At 46.8% G+C, this 15,390-nt stretch overlaps 2 protein-coding genes across 11 annotated transcripts in view; one reads left to right on the forward strand and one right to left on the reverse strand.

Moving 5' to 3' along the window:
- KLHL18 (kelch like family member 18) overlaps positions 1 to 10,945 on the reverse strand; it is a 56,178-nt gene extending 45,233 nt beyond the window's left edge. For 2 of the 4 annotated variants that reach the window (XM_039228253.1, XM_039228252.1), the window contains exon 1: positions 10,722 to 10,945. In XM_039228253.1, the coding sequence (XP_039084184.1) occupies positions 10,722 to 10,850 (129 nt within the window). In that variant the 5' untranslated portion in view covers positions 10,851 to 10,945. Of the gene's footprint in view, positions 1 to 4,309; positions 4,412 to 10,721 lie in introns of all 4 variants that reach the window. The other 2 variants (XM_039228254.1, XM_039228255.1) reach the window with 2 other exon arrangements.
- Positions 10,946 to 11,136: 191 nt separating this feature from the next.
- The window catches only part of KIF9 (kinesin family member 9), a 53,120-nt gene continuing 48,866 nt past the window's right edge, over positions 11,137 to 15,390 (forward strand). For 4 of the 7 annotated variants that reach the window (XM_039228245.1, XM_039228248.1, XM_039228250.1 and 1 more), the window contains exons 1-2: positions 11,137 to 11,311; positions 12,308 to 12,552. In XM_039228245.1, the coding sequence (XP_039084176.1) occupies positions 12,516 to 12,552 (37 nt within the window). In that variant the 5' untranslated portion in view covers positions 11,137 to 11,311; positions 12,308 to 12,515. Of the gene's footprint in view, positions 11,312 to 11,846; positions 11,923 to 12,307; positions 12,553 to 15,390 lie in introns of all 7 variants that reach the window. The other 3 variants (XM_039228246.1, XM_039228247.1, XM_039228249.1) reach the window with 3 other exon arrangements.

Genomic DNA, 15,390 nt, shown 5'->3' on the forward strand with positions numbered 1-15,390 from the left:
AAAAAAAAAAAAAAAAGAAGACTCCAGAGAGGCGGGATTTCACACCAACCCCCGCTGCAACAGGGCAGTGCAAAAGAAAGACGGTGGCACGGGCCTGTGCCTCACAAAAACACACAGGTCGGCAGGGAGGCAGGAGTGCAGACTTGTGATCACAGCACAATGCTGAACAGACACAACGCAGAGTGCCACAGGAGAACAGAGGAAGGAGTGTTCGGCCACTTCTTTTCCGCTGGGGGAAAAAAGTATGAAAGGAGCCTTGCACACGGGTAAGACTGCTGGCAGATGTGAGTGATATGCTAAGCCAGAGGAATGCTGGAGCAAAGGCTTGGAAGCTGAAAACTTGGGTCACAAAGACACAGCCGGCAGGAGGAGCCTGCAGGCGACTAGGGGAGAAAGGCAGAGAGGGGCCCACCTGGCGGAATGCGTATATCAAGGACAAGGCTGGCAGCCCCAGAAAAGTCAACCAGGAGTAGCAGTCAGCACCAACAGGGCATGCTTAAGCTTCTCTTACGTCTCACGGACGCAGTGACAGGTTTCTGTGAGCAGCTTAGAATAATCAGAGAAGCAGTCAAATCAGCAATCTTTCCTCTAATCCCACCGAGCAGCCACCACCTGCTGTTCCTGCACTCCCACCACCCAGGGGCTCTCCCCAGATGTCCTGCTGACTTGAAGGGACACCCTATGGACAGGGGAAAAGACAAGCTTTCCCAAACATGGGTAGGAGCACCTTTTAAACCACCAAGAGTTCTACTTCCTGTTCCCCAGACAAGTTTCTAACCTCTGATTTTCTCTGTGGTGTAGAAGAGAAATTACTTCAAGAACAAGCCAGGGGTGCCTGGGCGGCTCAGTCGGTTAAGTCTCCAACTTCGGCTCAGGTCATGATCTCACAGTCTATGGGTTCGAGCCCCACGCCGGGCTCTGTGCTGACAGCTCGGAGCCTGGAGCCTGCTTCAGATTCTGTGTCTCCCTCTCTGCCCCTCCCCTGCTCATGCTCTATCTCTCTCTCTCTCAAAAATAAATAAACATTAAAAAAAAAAAAAAAAGAACAAGCCAACATTGGTCTCTCTAGCTCTGGCTGTTAGCATCCTGTCTCCTGAATGGGAGAAGGGAAAAGTCCAAGTGAATCCCTGTGCTCTCTTCACCAGCTATGGGAAATGTACCGTATCATTCTTTTTTTTTTTTTTAAATTTTTTATATCTTTATTTTATTTTGAGAGACAGACAGAGAGCAAACGGGGGAAGGGGAGAGAGAGAGGGAGACACAGAACATGAAGCAGGCTCCAGGCTCTGAGCTGTCAGCACAGAGCCCAACGCGGGGCTCGAACCCACAGACTGTGAGATCATGACCTGAGCCGAAGTCAGATGCTCAACTGACTGAGCCACCCAGGAGCCCCTGTACCCTACCATTCTTATGTGTACCCCCAGTACCCTGCCCTGATTCTCCACTCATAAACCAATAAATGAATAGTTACTGTCTAGCTTCATTCATTCATTCATTCATTCATTCATTCACTTATTCAACAAATATTCCAGGAGCCACGCAGGGAACTATGTTGGGCCTGAGCCTCTACCTCTCCAACCTCCTGTCCTTCCATTTGTCACCCAGGTCACTCTGTTCTTATCACCCCAGCTGCCTGATGTGTTCCCAAATACCAAGTACGCTCCTGCCTCAGGATTCTGTGCTTACTATTCCCTCTGCCTAGAATACTTTCCCTTAGATATGCTCATGGGTCATTCCCTCATTTCATTCACACCTCTACTCAGGGGAGCTGGTTCTGGTCCCTCTAACAAAAACAACACCCTCAGTACCCTTATCCTGCTTTATTTTTCTCCAAAGCACTTATCGTCACGGGACATTTTATTTTATTTATTTATTTTTTATTTTTTTAATGTCTTTATTTTATTTTGAGACACAGAAACAGAGAGTGAGCAGGAGAGAGGCAGAGAGAGAGAGGGAGACACAGAATCTGAAACAGGCTCCAGGCTCTGAGCTGTCAGCACAGAGCCCGACACGGGGCTCGAACCCACGGACCGTGAGATCATGACTTGAGCCGAAGTCGGACACTTAACCGACTGAGCCACCCAAAGGCCTCACCACGGGACATTTTATACCTATTTATTTGTTTATTGTCTGCCACTCTACTGCCCACCAGAATGTGAGCTCACACTCACGGAGGTGCTGCCCACCCTGCCTGGGGCTGCACACGCAGCACGTGGAAAGTGCTTGGCACATGGAAGGTGCTGACGTATCTGCTGAGGACACTGCTGAATGAGAACGAAATGGGAAGCCACTCAGAGCAGGAGAATGAATGATCAGACCAGAGCCTGGGGAAGAACAATCCGGCAGCTGCACAAAGATCATTCCCTAAAGGGTCTGTAAGAATTCTCTCAACATGGGGCACCTGGGTGGCTCAGTCAGTTGAGCGTCCGACTTCGGCTCAGGTCATGATCTCATGTTCATGGGTTTGAGCCCCGCGTCGGGCTCTGTGCTGATAGCTCAGAGCCTGGAGCCTGTTTCAGATTCTGTGTCTCCCTCTCTCTCTGACCCTCCCCTGCTCACGCTGTCTCTCTCTCTCTCTCTCTCAAAATAAATTAAAAAAAAAAAACATTAAAAAAAAAAAGAATTCTCTCAACATGCTACTCAAGAAATCACAGGTTAGGGGAAAGATGAAGAGGACCTGAATTAGGACAGTGGTTTACTAAGGAACCATTACATAGACACATCAGTGAATAATTCAGTCACAGCCCCTGCTCTCATGGAGTTATGATATTGTAAATAATGTCATTATTATTGTGATAAATGCCACAAAATACACAGAAAAGAGAGAGGATGAGCCAAAGCCAAGTCCAGAGTTTCGATAGTGTGCCATCCATACACAAAGTGAACAAAAGAAGAGATGGTTTAGGAGGGAAAGGGCCTTCGTTTGAGACATAATTAGCATGAGGATCAACAGGTCAAATGACACGCAGGTCTAGTATTTAGAAGCAAAATAAGCAAAACAGATATTGATTTGAAAGCCATTTGTAATTTACAGGCTATGCCAACAAACCTTTAGTGGGGAGACAGGTTAGCACAGTGTCTTTTGCTGGTCCTCAGGACAGCTCTGTCAAGGTTACAGGACATTTAGATTTTACAAATTGGCACAGGAAAAATAAGTTTACAACACGTGTGCATCATTTTAATATGGGTCTCTCAGAAATCGATTCCTTTTAAGTGACCGTTTGAAGCACAGCTCCAGGGCTGAGCTACTAAAATCTGGCTCTTAACAGCTGAGGCAGCACACTACAAAGTGAAAGAACAGGAGAGATCACCCCTTAGTGTCCGAGTTTCTCCTCAGTGGGTCTGGACACAGAGCCCAATTCTATCTTCAGCGTCTCCACAATCACAGCACTACAATCAGTCTCACTTGCCCAACTGGTAACAAGTCTTCTTGAGCTTATTAGCTTTTTATAAAATCGTGGTAACATATACATAACGTAAAATTTACCATTTTAACCATTCTTAACCGTGGCATGAAGTACATTCACATTGGTGTGCAACCAGCCTCCCTATCTGTCTCCAGAACTTTCCATCTTCCCAAACTGAAACTCTGTCCCCTCCTCCCAGTCCTGAGCAGCTCCATTCTACTTCCTTTGTGTACTCTGGTTATGTCATTCAAGTGGAATCATACGGTGTTTGTCCCTTTATGAATGGCTCGTTTCACTCAGCATGAATAAAGTCTTTAAGGTTCATCCATGCTGTAGCAGGTATCAAGAGTTTCTTCCATCTTTTTTTTAACAATTTAAAAAAAATTTTTTTTAATGTTTTATTTATTTCTGAGAGAGAGACAGCGTGAGCAGGGGAGGGTCAGAGAGAGAGGGAGATACAGACTCTGAAGACAGGCCTCAGGCTCTGAGCTAGCTGTCAGCACAGAGCCCGAAGTGGGGCTCAAACCCATGAACCATGAGATCATGACCTGAGCTGAAGTCGGATGCTTAACCGACTGAGCCACCCAGGTGTCGAGTTTCTTCCATCTTTAAGGCTGCATAATATTCCATTATATGTGTGGAGTATTATTCCATTGTGTATATTTCAACAAAATGGAGTCAATTTTATCCATTCAACTGTTGGCGCCCCTTGGGTGGCTTCCATCTTTCAGCTACTGTGAATGATTCTGCCGCAAATATGTATAAATATCTGTTCTTGAGGTTGTTCTTTGGAAAGCATTTTTGTGTTCTGATCAGATACGCAGCACACTCTGCCCAGACATATTGCGTCATATATGAACTCTCTACTTTGCCTGCCGGCAGCCCCCAGCTCTGGCCCTTACCTTCACGGCCCTGAACACCGGTCAGGTCCACTGGAACACAGGAGCCATCACGGTCTCCTCTGGCCTGCCATTCTGCAAGCAGCTAAGCATCCTCAGCTTCAACTGAGACAGAAAGGGAGCATGGTGTCTTTAGTTAATGCTTCGGAAACAGTCTGGTTCAAGCTCCAGCAGAGCTAACAAGACTTTAAAGATGAGATGCAAAATTTAACAGTAACTTCTCCTATGTCAGTTATTGGGTCACCAACCAGGATAGTCCCACAATCCCCTGCAGTGAGCTGGAAAAAGAAAGTGCTTCACTTCGGATTCATCCATACTCTTTAACAAGAGATGCTTCCCACTGCTACATACTGTGTTGAGACTACAGAAGTATATGTGGGGGCAATAAAGCAAGTGGAACCTACTTCAAAAGCCTTTAACTTTACAAAGACCCTATCACTCTACCACAGGAGTCAGCCAGCCACAGCCAACGGGTCAGGCCTACACCTGTTTTTTGTAGATAAAGTTTTAACGGGAATAAAGCCATACCCGTTTACTTATGTATTGTGTACAGCTGCTCTGGTGCTACAGCATCAGAGTTGAGCACTTGCAACTGAAACTGTATGGCCCACAAATCCTAAAATATTTACTATCTGGCTCTTTACAGAAAATGCTTGCCAACTCCTGGTTCATACATCTTGGTTCATTCTCTTCTCCCCCGCTGGAAACGGGTGGTGATGTGGTCAGCGGTTTGTGTGGAAGAGGCCTCCCTAAACTGACTGCGGGGAAACTGGCTGGCTCTATATCAAGGAGGCAACAGGAGTGCCAAGATGCGACAAATCTAGAGTAGGAAGGGACATGCCATGCTTGCAATTTAGAAGGGGCTAGGAACACACCTTGAGACAGATGTGACCTCATTTTCCATCAACCAGCCTCTAACCTGAACCAGGTGTGGCCAAAGGGCAAACGACGGAGTCTCACGTGCAAAATAATAAAGGAACCACCTGCAATAAGAGGCATCCCCCAACATAGGCTTCTTAAATCCACACAGCTGGCTGGCCAAGCTCCAGAAGCCCCAGGGTGAACCCCAGGAACGCTGCTTGGGTGGTTAACTGATTTTCCAGGATGCCTCCGACTCCTTTTCCCTCCTTACATCTGGCTGCAGCAAGATCTCTCATCCTCTGACGGGCATCCAAAGGTAACAGCATTACCCACCACATAACTTGAGGAAGAAAGAGCAAAACTGACTTTTCGATGAATATGAATTCATATCCCAAGTGCACACGTGCTCTCAAAGAGTACACTCTTCCTCTCGAGACTAACTGTTCGCTGAAAAGAGGCGAGGCTGGAAATGAACACAGATGCCTGGAAAAAGTCAGTAGAAAACGCCAGGAACAAACAATATTCAGAAGCTCAAGTTTTCCAAATCAGTATCATTTTAAATTCAAGACTCCAGAATCCATACGTCCAAAACATTAGCAGATAACACTTGCGTTTTTCTTCTCTCCTGAAACAGCAACAGTGTTGCAATACCCATGGCTGTCCTCCCTGCTCAAAAATGACACTGCAGACGGTGTTTGTCTCCTGCTCTGCTGCGTAACACCAGCAGGGCAGGTGAGTAATCTGACAGAGGACGCAAAAGCATTCCTTCCATCAGCAAACAGCTATGCTGGATCCCAGATAACATAGCTTTATGCCTTGGGCAATCCCTTAATATCTCTAAGCCTCAGGGTTTTTTTTAATCTGTAAAATGGATGGCTTTGAAAGAGGCCCTTTATGGCTTTTTCAAAGGATTCCTCCAGCTCTATAATTATACCTGTGTAACTCACTATACCACACACAACATAAAAGTGGCGTGTTTCAACAAGTTCTTACTTCACCTCCTGATATCCTTCTCCACATACTCTTTCATCACAAAATCAGTGTGAGAGAAACTTGGGCAAGATTCCAGACTCAAATGCGCAGCTCTTGAAGTCAGTCTCAATGAAAATTGTGTACTTGGATTTAGTGGGTCAAAAGGAAATATTCTAATACTGTGCCTTTTACCCATGGAAAAGACATTCCTTTCCAGAGGATACATTGTCAGATCTGGGCTCAAAACTTTAGCAAGAGCCTTTGGAAAATGCTAGAAAACTGATGCCAGAAAATTGTTGGAGAACCATTCATTAGTGGTTGCAAATCAGTGAGTGAGTGAGTGAGTGAGTGAGTGAGTGAGTGAGTGTGTGTGTGTGTGTGTGTGTGTTTAGGAAGCTCCTCTCCTAAGCTGATAGGTCAGTGAGTAATATGCAGGTTTAGTGACCCCATCCTGCCCTCACAAATAAAGAAAAAGGAGTATGTGAGGTGAGGGGAGAACAGACAAATGTTAGAGTGGTGGGTCTAGATCTTAGAATAACAACCTGTGGTGAGCACTCACTGCATCTGGGGAGTCTGCTCAACTCGCTGCGCCCACAGTGAACCTGACAGATGTGGCCTGAGCACTGGGCAGCTGGTGGCCCAGAGGAAAGGAGATGAAACCAGCTGTTGGAAAGAAGGGATAAGAGCCTTGACGGACGCAAACCTCTCTACCCAGACCAAGCCTTATGCTAACGGTTGCCAAGAAGTCCTGCACTGCTATCCTCCTAGCTTTAGAGATAAAATGATTTGTCAAGTAGACAGACCATGGGCTTATTCTCATAGAAGAGTAATACTCAGCTGGATTTATGCCCCATGATCCAAAGATGGGCTTCAGGGGAATCGCTCCTATGACTGAATGCAAAATGTTGCATGTATGTTAAGTATGCACATTTTTCTGGGGAGAGCGTTCCTCATTTTCAGTTCTCAAAAAAAAGGTTCAAGTCAACATAAACACAGAATATACGATTTTAAAAATCCAGTATTATTACCTTTTCTGTTACACCTCTTCCTAATTATCCAACAGGTGCCCAAGGAATTTAAATTTCAAATATCTCCAAAAACAAAACTAAGAAAGGTTTAAGAGTTGGCAGTGAATTTAGAGACTGCATCATACCTGCTAACGCTAACTTGCACACTCTCACTGAAGCTCGGGAGGACAGAAAAGATGGCATGTTGTTAAGGACGAGTAAGGACTGAGGTAGATTAATCCACACGACAGTGCCTGGAATCCCTGTCAGTGATAGAAGGGGCAACAGGAGAGCATGAAAGAACACTTGGCCAGGAGAGCAGAGACTACGAGTCCAGTGTCTACTCCTAGCTCTGCCTAACTCAATCTGTGACTTGGATAAGTCCCTTCTTCTGGGCTTGGGTCCTCAACTGTAAAATGCAGGCTACTGAAGCAAAGTGGTGGTCTGCAGATTCTTTTAAGGCAATGAATGTTATGTTTAGATAAAATCAACCAGATTTCATCCAAAGCTAAAACAAATTCAAAATGCCAGGATGAACATACCCATTCATTCCCCTCCCTTCTAGAAACCCCATCAAGCTTTTATCCATAAATGTCAACTGCTTACTGAACATTTACTACATGATTGTTTTAAGTGCGTTAACTAATGGAATCCCTAACACACTTACTACGTAGGCGATGACGCCCATTTTAAAGATGAAGGAACTGAGTCACCAGCGTTTAAGGAACTTGCCTGAGTTGTCACAGCTAATAAGGGGCAGAGCTAGGGTTCAAACCCAGGCAGTCTGGCTTGAGTCTGTGCCAAATACTATCTCTCAGACTGATAATCAAGGAACAGCAAAGCTCCCAAGGAAAAGAAGCTGAAAGAGAGAAGAGATCACAAGCATCACCAAATTTTGGAAGATTAGTAACTGACTCGGATGGAGCATGCAGAGTGCTACAGATGGCGAGGCCCTGCAGAGCCCCCTCCCAAACTCAACGGTTGGGGACTCAGGCCTCCTCTGAATGTGTGAGGATAAGGGAGGCTGCAATCAGGCAGTTCTGCTCCCCTCTCCTAGGCAACTGTTCCGTCACCTCCCCAGCAGAAGGCTGGAGGTTTATCACCCGGACAGGATGAACTAGACTCCAAACTTGGGCAACCAGGGAACCACCGAAGACACAGAAGTGGCCCCGTTCAGGGGATTAAGTGGAAGTCTGCATACATGAGAGAGAGAGAGACCCCAGTCCCCTCCCACTACAAGGCTCCTAGAATGATAACAGCCAGGCTTATGCCACTCAGACAGAAGCCTGCATGAAGATCCATGGACTCTGAGCACATCGCATTGAAAACGTCAGGTCCATCACCTTCCAGTTTTGGCTCTCAGAAGGTAGCCCCAAGCCAGCAGTAGCGTCACTGGAGAATTTGTCAGAAATGTAAAAACTCGGGCCCATATCGGACATACTGAATAAAGAATTCTGCCGTGAGGTCCAACAACCAGTGTGTGAACAGGTCACCAATTGATTATAATACCTACTAGAGGCTGAAAAGCACTGCCCTATATGGAGGCCCACTAGTCAGTCCATAAATCCATCCCACACCAAAATGCTTCCAACCAGCTTTTCCGTACCCATTTATTTGGAAGATGAGAAACATCAGAAATTTCAGGAAAGACTCTATCTTGGGAGAGAGAAAGAGAGAGAGAGAAACCAAAACAGATTTCATAGGCAGCTGTAGTGAAGGGGAGAAGAAATGAGGGAGACCCTGGTTTGTATGGCCCTCCCTGGCCCCCGACAGCACATTGCCACTGAGCTACTCCTCAGGCTGTACAGAAGAGTTAGAAAACCAATGAAGCAAATGCTCTCTAGGTCCAGTCCGGCTCTACTCTGTGCCTTTATCCTAGTCCCTATGTCCTAGATGCTCGAAACTAATACAGCAATTTAGACGGACACTCTGGGTTGGAACTACCTCTGATAATTATCTTGTCCCGTTGGATGAACAAAGGGTCTTTTAATGGAAAAAAATCATACGAGCATTGTTATGCCAAGGAGTTGTTATATTCCGTATTTGCATTAAATGTAGAGGCAAAATGCACTGCTTCATTTTATGCAGAAATATCTGTAATCATCCCCCAGGATCATACCCCTTTGCTTCTGTGTCTCACGGGCTTTCCCTGGCTCCCCCTTACAGCCTAAATCTTAATCCAAAACCCCTCCCCTATTATTATTGCTTTCTACCAGGCTCTACTCATCCTAAGTGTCACCTCCACAAACAGATCATTCTTCTGCTTACCAACCTCTAGCAGCCTCGACATCTACACGTAACCGCCTCATTTATATTTACTTCCTCTGCCTCCTTCAGTCCAGCTCATTTTCCTCAAACCTCTTGGTTCCCCGCTAAAGATCGTTTTCCCTCTTGGGCCACCTCACTCCCCTCCTGGAAAACCAACCTCCCTCAGAGGATGAAAAACTTAGGCGAGGCACCATGCAAAGAATACCACAAATTGTCTCATTTAATTCTCACACTAATAAGAAAGCATCCCTATTTTTATATTTGGAAAACTGATGTTTAGAGAGATTAAGTAACTTGCCCAAGGTTATGCCTAGGATTTTAATCCAAATCCTTCTATCTCCACACTCTTAAATCTGCTCGCCTGTCTCCAGAGGTCTGACTCAACTACGGGAAGAAAAAAAAGTTTCCTTAATTCTGTGGAACACAAGAAGACCGAAAAGAGCTCTGCACGTGTATATACTTTTAACGTGGTCTTCCACAGATGCTCAGAGCCTTCAAGTCAAAGCCCAACAGGGAACACAGTTCACAGCAACCTCTGCCCACCTGGAGGGCTCCCAAGGTCTCGGGAATCTGGCCAAGAGGCAGCACAGCCCGCCCCTCCAGCAGGAATGGCTGCAGAGCACAGGAGGAAGGCTGGCTCTTGCGTCCAGAATGCCCGTAGGGAACAGGTGGCCAAGAGATCCCTCTCCCCACGCAGACCCGGTCCATCCTCCGGGACCTCTGTGGAGGCGGTGGCGGTGGTGTGCCTTCCAGCATGGGGTGGGGGGCAGAGTAGATGCCCACCTCAAAAGATGTCCAGATCCGATTTTACAAGCTCTTAAGAGACAAGGTAGTAATCTAACAATCAAGGGCAAGCAATGACTCCTAAGGCGAAGCCCGCGCCTCTAACAGCACAGCTAACTTCGAGGGGCACAAAGAAATGTCTATGGTGACAAGAGAAGGTGCTTCACTGGTGCCCATCAGAATGTAGAGGCGGCCACCACCCCCTCCTCCAGAGAGGGGCTGCAAGCCCATTTTCTCCTGTCTGACAGAAAAGGGAGGCGGCACCCCAATGTCTCCCACGCCGAGGGCCTCACCCGCGCACCTCTCAGCCTTTCCTTCCACGGGCTAAGAGGCTGTCCCTGTCCGTCTCCCCACTCAGCCCCAATCTCCCTCTCCCACTCGGCACCTCTCTCTCCCCTACTCGGTCTCCAACCTCCTTGCCCCACCGCTCTGCCCGCTAGACCTCTCTTCCCCTACCCCCCGCCCCTCTTTCCTCCCCACTCGGTTCCGTATCCCTGAGTCCCGCGCAGCCCAGCCCTCGGTACCTTGAGCGTCACGTCGCACAGCTTGCCTTGCCGCCGGATCTCCTCCATGACGCCGTAGCCGCGACTAGGCAACTCGGACACGGAGAAGTGCACCAGGTCCTCAAGCTCCTCCGCGCCGTCCTCCACCATCTTCCCCGGCCGCTGCGACTGCGCAGGCCTGGCCGGCCGGCTCGAAACCAAACGGGGCGGGGCGGACTGCAGGCGCGAGCACACGGCTAGATGCAGACGGGCCTGCACGGCCGCCGTAGTCTCAGGCCTCTCTGCCCCGGAAGCCCCGCTGCCCCGCTTCCTGGTGCAAGCGCAGCCTTCGTTCCCTCGCTTTCCCGACCGTGCTGTCGCGCCTGCAGTTGCCGCAGTCTTCCTGGATTAACCGGCCCCATCTCCCGCCTTTCCGATTCGGCCCTGACCTTACTCTATCTCCACACTGGGCCACGGACTTCACTTCCGCCACTACCCCGATACTTCCGGAATCTGCGGGAACGGCCCGTTGCCATGGCGGCTATATACACAGTTCTGCTGCAGCGAGTGCAGGGTTGCGGTCGCTGCTCCTGCAGAGGTCGCGCGGCTGGAGGGCCTCTGCCTCGGGAGCGGTGAGCAGGGGCCACGCGTCGCACGGATGAGAAGGGAGGCCCGAGAGGGGGTATGCGCCCAGGCGGTGGGCAGCGGCTGGGATCCGAACACCGCCCTACCCGGGAGTCCCCCAGCTTGACTCGCTGATCTGTGAAACCGGAGCGGAGGAGAGGGCGCGGCGGCATCGTGGGGGCTCTTTTGGGCTGGCTGCGGTTTAGGGTCTTCGGATCCAACGTTCCCTGACCACGAGGGCTCTGCGTCTCTGCCGAGGTTGAGAGGGTGTGAGGTGGGAGGCCAGAGGTCTTCTGGATCCTTTTGTACTCGGCAGTTTTCGAACTGGAGGGGGGCTTCGGGATCGCTAGGTCGAGCCCTTCGCTTTAAGGATGAGGAAGCCGCACCAAAGAGGGACAAGAATGGTCCCAAGTTCCACTGCTTCCCATCCTCCACATAAGGGTCCGGTATGTTGGGTGAGGAAAAGGGAGAAGGCTAGATCTGCCTGGAATCGAGTCTTTGCTTTAGCCTAGGGATGGGTGCGTTTGGACCCTGTTGTTTCAGAGTTCAGATGCTGCCGCCGCTTAAAACTATGAAGGATCCATATGAGAGCGTCTGGTCTGGGCAGGAGCGCTGGCAGGTAGGGATTCACCTGATGCCTACCTTCCAGTAGACGCTTCCTCTCCTTTTATCCAATCTTCAGAAACGCTTGATAGCAAATTTTGTTCATTCCCACCACTAAAACGAATAAGGAAACCACGAACCTTCAGGGAGATCTCCTGGTGGCCACTCCGAGATTCATTTATTTACACCAGAAATATCTAAGTGTGGTGCCCAGGAGAGGAGCATTACCCATAAGATCCCGAGGGAGGAAAACCCTGCTAAAAGAGAGGGCATGGTGAGGGGCTGAATATGGCTTCTTGCAAGCAGTATGTGGAAACTAAGTGTCCTCCTGGAAGGAGTGGGCTCAGGGGTTGGATGTGGTGTGAGAGGGAAGTGACATATGCCCCTTGGGACTCTCTCAGTAGTGACTGAAGATGGACCCACATGTGGAGATTCAGCCAGCCACCCTCTGACCTCCAGCCATGACCATCACTACCAACCACCATTTCTTGAGTACCTGTTCTGTGCTGGGCACTGTTCTGGACATTGCGGGGGGATTCAAAAGAGATAAAGCACAGTTCTACCCCTCAAGCAACTTGTAATTTAATTTGGGAGCGGAAACCCAGTCAAATGATGCGGCGTAAGAATGGTAACAAGCATTATTTCAGTAAGTGCAAGATGGCATGGGGTGTCTGGGTGTCGAGGGGCTGCTGAATAGGACCCTTATAGAAGGAGTTAATAGAAAAAGCTTGTGGGGCACCTGGCTGGCGGTAGAGCATGCAGCTCTTGAACTCAAGATTGTGAGTTTGAGCCCCACATTGGGTGGAGAGATTACCTAAAAGTAGAGAAGGCTTGTCTTAGGTGCGCATGGCTACTGGCATACTTGAAGCTATGGATGTGAGCATGGGGAGGGCCTGGGGAAGATAGGGGAACTGCATGTGCATGTTGGCAAATTACAGTCCCTACTCTGATGGGAGGGCTGTCCTGTGCTGTTCTTGTGCTTGGTGGGTGCGGGCTTCCAGGAGGGAGGCCTGGGCACCTGCCACCTAGGCTGGTTCCTTTCAGAGGGCACCCTGGCCAGGAGGCTGGGCCCTCAGACTACTGATATGGGCAGTAGCTCCCAGAGCTGTAGAGACTGAGGGGAAGTTTGCTTGAGTCAAAACACAACCTGCCTCCATTCTCAACTTCCCAATAGCCTAGGTCGAAGAGAATTTGGAGTTGAGATTTTCTCTTCAATTTCCCCGATTTAGGATCCACATTAGAGCTATTTGTGGCTTTTTATCTCTCGAGCTCAATTTTGCAGACAAAAATTTTAGGACTGAAATTGGATAAGCCATCATCCTTAATCACCTGAATATCTTTCAGCTTCATTTTTTAAAAATTAAAAGGTGTGAATGGTCCCATAGTGGCTGGGAAAAGACTTCCATAAAATAATTACTTGAGGAATGTAGTCCTGTGTTACTGCGGACACACAGTTCTGCAGTTGGCAAATATGACAGTGTCATGTTTGCTTATTTGACATCTGAAGGGCTTGTAACAGGGGTTAGAGTTTCATTTGTCTACATCATTGACACTGTAGACTGAAAGGGCAGGACCTGTCTTTATTTAATAATTTGCTTCTATAGGGATACTTCATCCCATTGATGATGGTTAATAAAGTTGTAAAAATCTGGTCATTGCAAGTTGCGTTGAGAAATGTGTTCAATGTCCTTAAAATCTATCAGGTAACATTCAGTGAACCCCTCTTAGATAATACGGGGGAAATGTTAATATTCTTTATTTAGCGTGCTTTAAAAAAGTTGTTTTTAATGTTTATTTATTTTTGAGAGAATGAGAGACAGAGCATGAGCAGGGGAGGGACACAGAGAAAGGGAGACACAGAATCTGAAGCAGGCTCCAGGTGTCAGTTCAGAGCCCACTGCGGGGCTGGAACCCACGAACCGTGAGATCGTGGCCTGAGCCAAAGTTGGCTGCTTAACTGGCTGAGCCACCCAGGTGCCCCTTAATGTGCTTAAAAAAAAAAAAAAGTGAAATAATTAGCTGTAATTCATAGAAGAAATCCCTGTCATGCATGATTTTTTTCTTTATAGTAAAGGTCGTAACAATTCATTTTTAAAAATATTAAGCATCATAGCAGTTTATTAGAGTGCTTTGCGGTAGTTCAGCAAGCTATTTTTTCCTTAATAACTGTGTTGCTGCTATTTTCCAATTTGAATATGAAATTGAATCAGCTCCCTATGTCTCATGTTTCCCTAACTCTTCACGAATTCAACAGATTCCTTTGCTGGTTGTTATTGTTGTTTACAGAAGCATACAGGTGATTTCTTTGGCCTCAACTCCTCTTTCCTGTCCTATGAAGTTATTTTAGTGCAGATGCCTTGTCCCTTATTGAACTGATTCAACCCCTACAGGAAGGTCACAAGAGAAGTGTATCAAGCAGTGTACATCCTGAACTTCGGGCCTTTTCCCTATTCCAAATGTGTTTGGTACAATTGGAGTATTAACTCTAACTGAGTTTTTAACATTCTTTCTGTATGTTCATAGTTCCATAAAAGTGAAATTATTGAAATGCAAGAGCCCAGTGTTAGGACTCCATGACCACAGAGCACTTGATATTGTTCACATCCTTTGGAAAAGAAGGAAAGAAAAAATACTAGGTTGATATTAGGAAATCTTACATATAAAATTAGAAATGTTTCCCCTTTGAACAATTTAAAATTGTATTATGTCAACGACCCCAGTAGTTTCGAACAATGAAGTTTAGTGTATCTTCATAGACTTTCATCTGGTTTTGTGGTATTACTTAACTAGGTTGAATGTATTTGATGATGATTACTGGTTGATTTTTCCTTAGCTTTCCTTAGAGCTCTTGACATTTTCCCTCAATATTTAATCCTTTGTCATCAGTGTATAAGAGGCACCTGAAGAACTAAGTTTTGTTTTTTATTTTTATTTTTTGAAGAACTAAGTTTTAAGTTCCCCTTAAAGCAATAAAAATAGCACAATCATTACTTCTCTTTAATAACCCTCTTTGTTTTTCCACTCCATGTCAATGTTGGAACCAAAATTTACTGTCTAATTAGTATTAAATAATTTTACACAGCCACTCTCAGGAAAGGGCCTAGTGTGACTTCACCAATGCAACTAATATCCAATAACATATGAGATTTCTTAGTTATCACTTGGTTGTGCAATTCAATTTTTAAAAATTGTTATAAAATACTTCAGTTGGACAGGATCTTAGAAATTAATTAACTCTCCACTCAGTGCAGCAGAGTGGTAGCATCTCTGCTAGCTGGCATCTTGACCTTGTTTGAATCTTTTCCATTATAGGACAGCTCTCATTATAGTAGGAAGGTCATTTACCTAAATCTCTCTCCTTAACACTTATACCTGTATGCTTACATTGTATTCTGTGAAGCCACACCAAGCATTAATTTAACATTTTGTTATACACAGTAATTTTTCATGGCAGTATAAATAAAGGAATACAAATTTAAGTGTG

This window comes from Hyaena hyaena, unplaced genomic scaffold (assembly GCF_003009895.1).
Source record: "Hyaena hyaena isolate Hyena2069 unplaced genomic scaffold, ASM300989v1 scaffold_30, whole genome shotgun sequence".
NCBI classification, from domain to species: Eukaryota; Metazoa; Chordata; class Mammalia; order Carnivora; family Hyaenidae; genus Hyaena; species Hyaena hyaena.